At 40.5% G+C, this 2,961-nt stretch overlaps 1 protein-coding gene across 4 annotated transcripts in view; it reads left to right on the top strand.

The window, feature by feature from the left end:
- LOC107101442 (methylcytosine dioxygenase TET3-like) overlaps positions 1–2,961 on the top strand; it is a 56,203-nt gene that overhangs the window by 41,179 nt on the left and 12,063 nt on the right. For all 4 annotated transcript variants that reach the window (XM_015400366.1, XM_015400368.1, XM_015400369.1 and 1 more), the window contains one exon: positions 1,863–1,953. In XM_015400366.1, the coding sequence (XP_015255852.1) occupies positions 1,863–1,953 (91 nt within the window). The remainder of the gene's footprint in view (positions 1–1,862; positions 1,954–2,961) is intronic.

Here is a 2,961-nt window from a genome sequence, read left to right as displayed (position 1 = left end):
CACACACACACACACACCTCCAGTATTTTCACATAGGAATATGATTCCTCCACTATCTCCCACGAGCCACGCCTTAGTGCCTCAACGCACAGCCAAGAAAATGTGACCTCACGCTGCCTTTTAACCAGAAACACTTACAAATCCCTTACTATTGCACATATGCATCTTAGAAAATCATTTAATAAAAAAGTTACATTGAGACAATATTTAAATAGAGAGTTAATGAACTACTTTGCCCATTGATTAAAGCTATGCAATGGTTAAAACATGTGGCACACTGTTTCAGAGTAATCTGGTACAGTTTGAGGTAGAAACTCACCTGTACAATATGATGTAGTCTATGATGAAAAGCAACACAAGCTTGAAGTCTGTGTCATTCACTATGGAATTGCTTTACAAAGTATCAAACAGGTGACCATTATCTAGGTAGAGGGGAATATATGTATGCATGTCCCTGTGTGATGAAAAAAGCTGGATGTTGCAATTAGTTGCAAACTATTCCAAGCTCAACTTCAAAGGCTGTTTTTGTCAAGGTATTCCAGCTGCCTGTTTGGCTTTTTGCTATGAAGTACAAACAATGCAGAAATATCTTGCTTTGTAATTACTGGTGTCACTGTTATAGGAAATATCAGCTTCCATCATCAATACACTTAAAGGTATAGTGGAGGATGTTCTTAAAGGGGAGTGGTGGCCTAGAGGTTAGGGTATAGAGTTTGGAATCCTGAAGTTCTGAGTTTGCCACTCTTAACCCCACACTTCTCCCTGTTCGCCCGGCAATGGCAGCCCACTGCCCCCCAAGGGGATGGGTTAAATGAAGAGGTAAATTTATCCAATGTGATCAATGAAGTTCAATTATTATTTTCCAGGTGAATCATCAAAATAACTGGTCATCCTAATTCTTCATCATTCTGGTGATATATTTAAGTAAGGCCGTCCTACGTGCCGGTCCCAAGGTAGCTATTTTGTCGGTGGTGAGTCTGATTTAGTGGAAAAGTTGCAAATCTTCTTTTGGAAAGTAACCTTGCATGAGCAATGCAAACAGCAATTTTTAAACAGAGCGTGCATGAGGAGAAATAAGCTCATGCATGTTCTCGCACGCATTTAATAGTTGTTCCCTCTCAGGAGTGGGTACAGGGTACAAGTGGAGAGGGTGGGTCTTTTCAAAAATTCATGAATATCCTCCACTATACCTTTAAGCTTTTGCTTATTCGCCTATAAATGGGCTTGAATTGAGTAAGACTGGATGATTGGCATCTGTGAGCAGACATTAAGTGCAGACACAGATTCTGACATAGATTTTAGATACATGAAATCAATTTCTCCCTGTCCCAGCTGAAGAAAGGTCTTCCCACAGCATGATGTTGCCACCACTGATTCACTTCAGGGATTGTATGTTTAAAGTGATACAAAGGGTTTTTGCCACACATAGCAACTTTTCTCCCTGACCAGTTTGCTGTGTTTTAGTTAGTCTCCAAGATGCTGTTAGTTCAGTAATGTTCCCTAACAAACCTCTGAAGCCTTCATAAAACCGCTGTTTATACTGAATTGGAATTATAAGTTGACTAATAATCATGTAATGTCTGAGGGCAATTAATTATTCAAAGGTTTCAGAGTAAATAGGGCTGAATACCAATGCAAAGTCGCACTATTTAGAAAAATATTAAGAAAAAAATTTTAATTTCTGGTTACATTTTGCAAATAAATTATTAGGCTGAAAGGAAAGCATAACGCCCTCTGCTGGTCACACTACTGCAATGAGAATAAATGTCTAAAGCATTGTATTAAAAGTTGTAAAATACAGTTTTTAAGTGATTTGAGATATTTGCATGTTGATTCCTTATTCTGTATTCTCTCTATTTAAGAACAAGTCATTGAGAAAGATGAAGGGCCATACTACAATCACCTGGGATCAGGACCTACAGTAGCCTCGATACGCAGCCTGATGGAGATGAGGTGTGTCATTTCTTCTGTTGGTTTTCCTTACTCTCTACCACTTTCACCTGCATGTCTATGCCTTCCTCCCTTCCTTTCTCTCCAACTTTCCTCCTCTTGTTTTGCCCTCGGGGAATCCATGACCCAGAATTTAGTTGGTGGAACTGGAAAATAAGTATTATCAAGATATCACAGGCTGAGCAAGAAGTGTGTGGAGTAGCAGTAGCAGTAGCAGCTGAGCATGGGAGCAGGAAGGAAGAATAGATGCTGATTAAAAAAATGCTTTAACAGAACAATAAATGCAAAACAGGCTGAATTTGCTGTTCAAAATGTTAACCAGCATAAAAAGCTGCTAGAACAAACATACTAGTGTTGGATATCAGAAGTAATCCATTCTCAACACATGCCCCATAAATTGTACTGTAGATTCTGTGTTTATACTGTATACAGTAGTATATTTATTGAACATTGTGTTGTCCCAGGCTAAGGATGGGATCTGTTGTGCTGTGAGTCATGAACCCTCTAAAGTGTTGGGGGGGGATGCCAAAGCTGATTGTTGTTCGAGAAATGACGTAAGATGTGAGGAGCTCATTGTCCCTGGCTGACCTTTGACCCACCTCTGAACCCAGAAGCCCCTCTCTATAGTAACAGCCGTTAATCCTCAGGCTTTCTGAGGTACAGCAGGGTGACTCCTCTATTTACTGGGAGCCCCTTGTCCTCACTGTCACGCCAAATCTGCTCAGGACTGAGATTTTCACAATGGCAGGTATCAAACTGCGGGGGTGACCTGATATGAGCTGCGAACAGATATGTGACAGGTTCTGGTGACCTGGCGATGCCCCAGAACAACCTCCGACCTCTGTTCTTCCTTCAGTGAACCTAACAAGGAAACACAAAACATCCCTGAAAAGCATGTGTCAGCATAGAAATAAATGCAATCATGTATTACTAAAATCAGAACAGATCTCCATGAGAGGGCCTGATCCTGCAGAAAGTTTAGGCAAGGCAAGGCAAATTTATTTGTATAGC

Source organism: Cyprinodon variegatus, unplaced genomic scaffold (assembly GCF_000732505.1).
Source record: "Cyprinodon variegatus isolate N-32 unplaced genomic scaffold, C_variegatus-1.0 Scaffold1096, whole genome shotgun sequence".
Classification (NCBI taxonomy): Eukaryota; Metazoa; Chordata; class Actinopteri; order Cyprinodontiformes; family Cyprinodontidae; genus Cyprinodon; species Cyprinodon variegatus.
The sequence above is the reverse complement of the archived record's forward strand: the minus strand, read 5'-3'. Positions and strand labels throughout refer to the sequence as shown.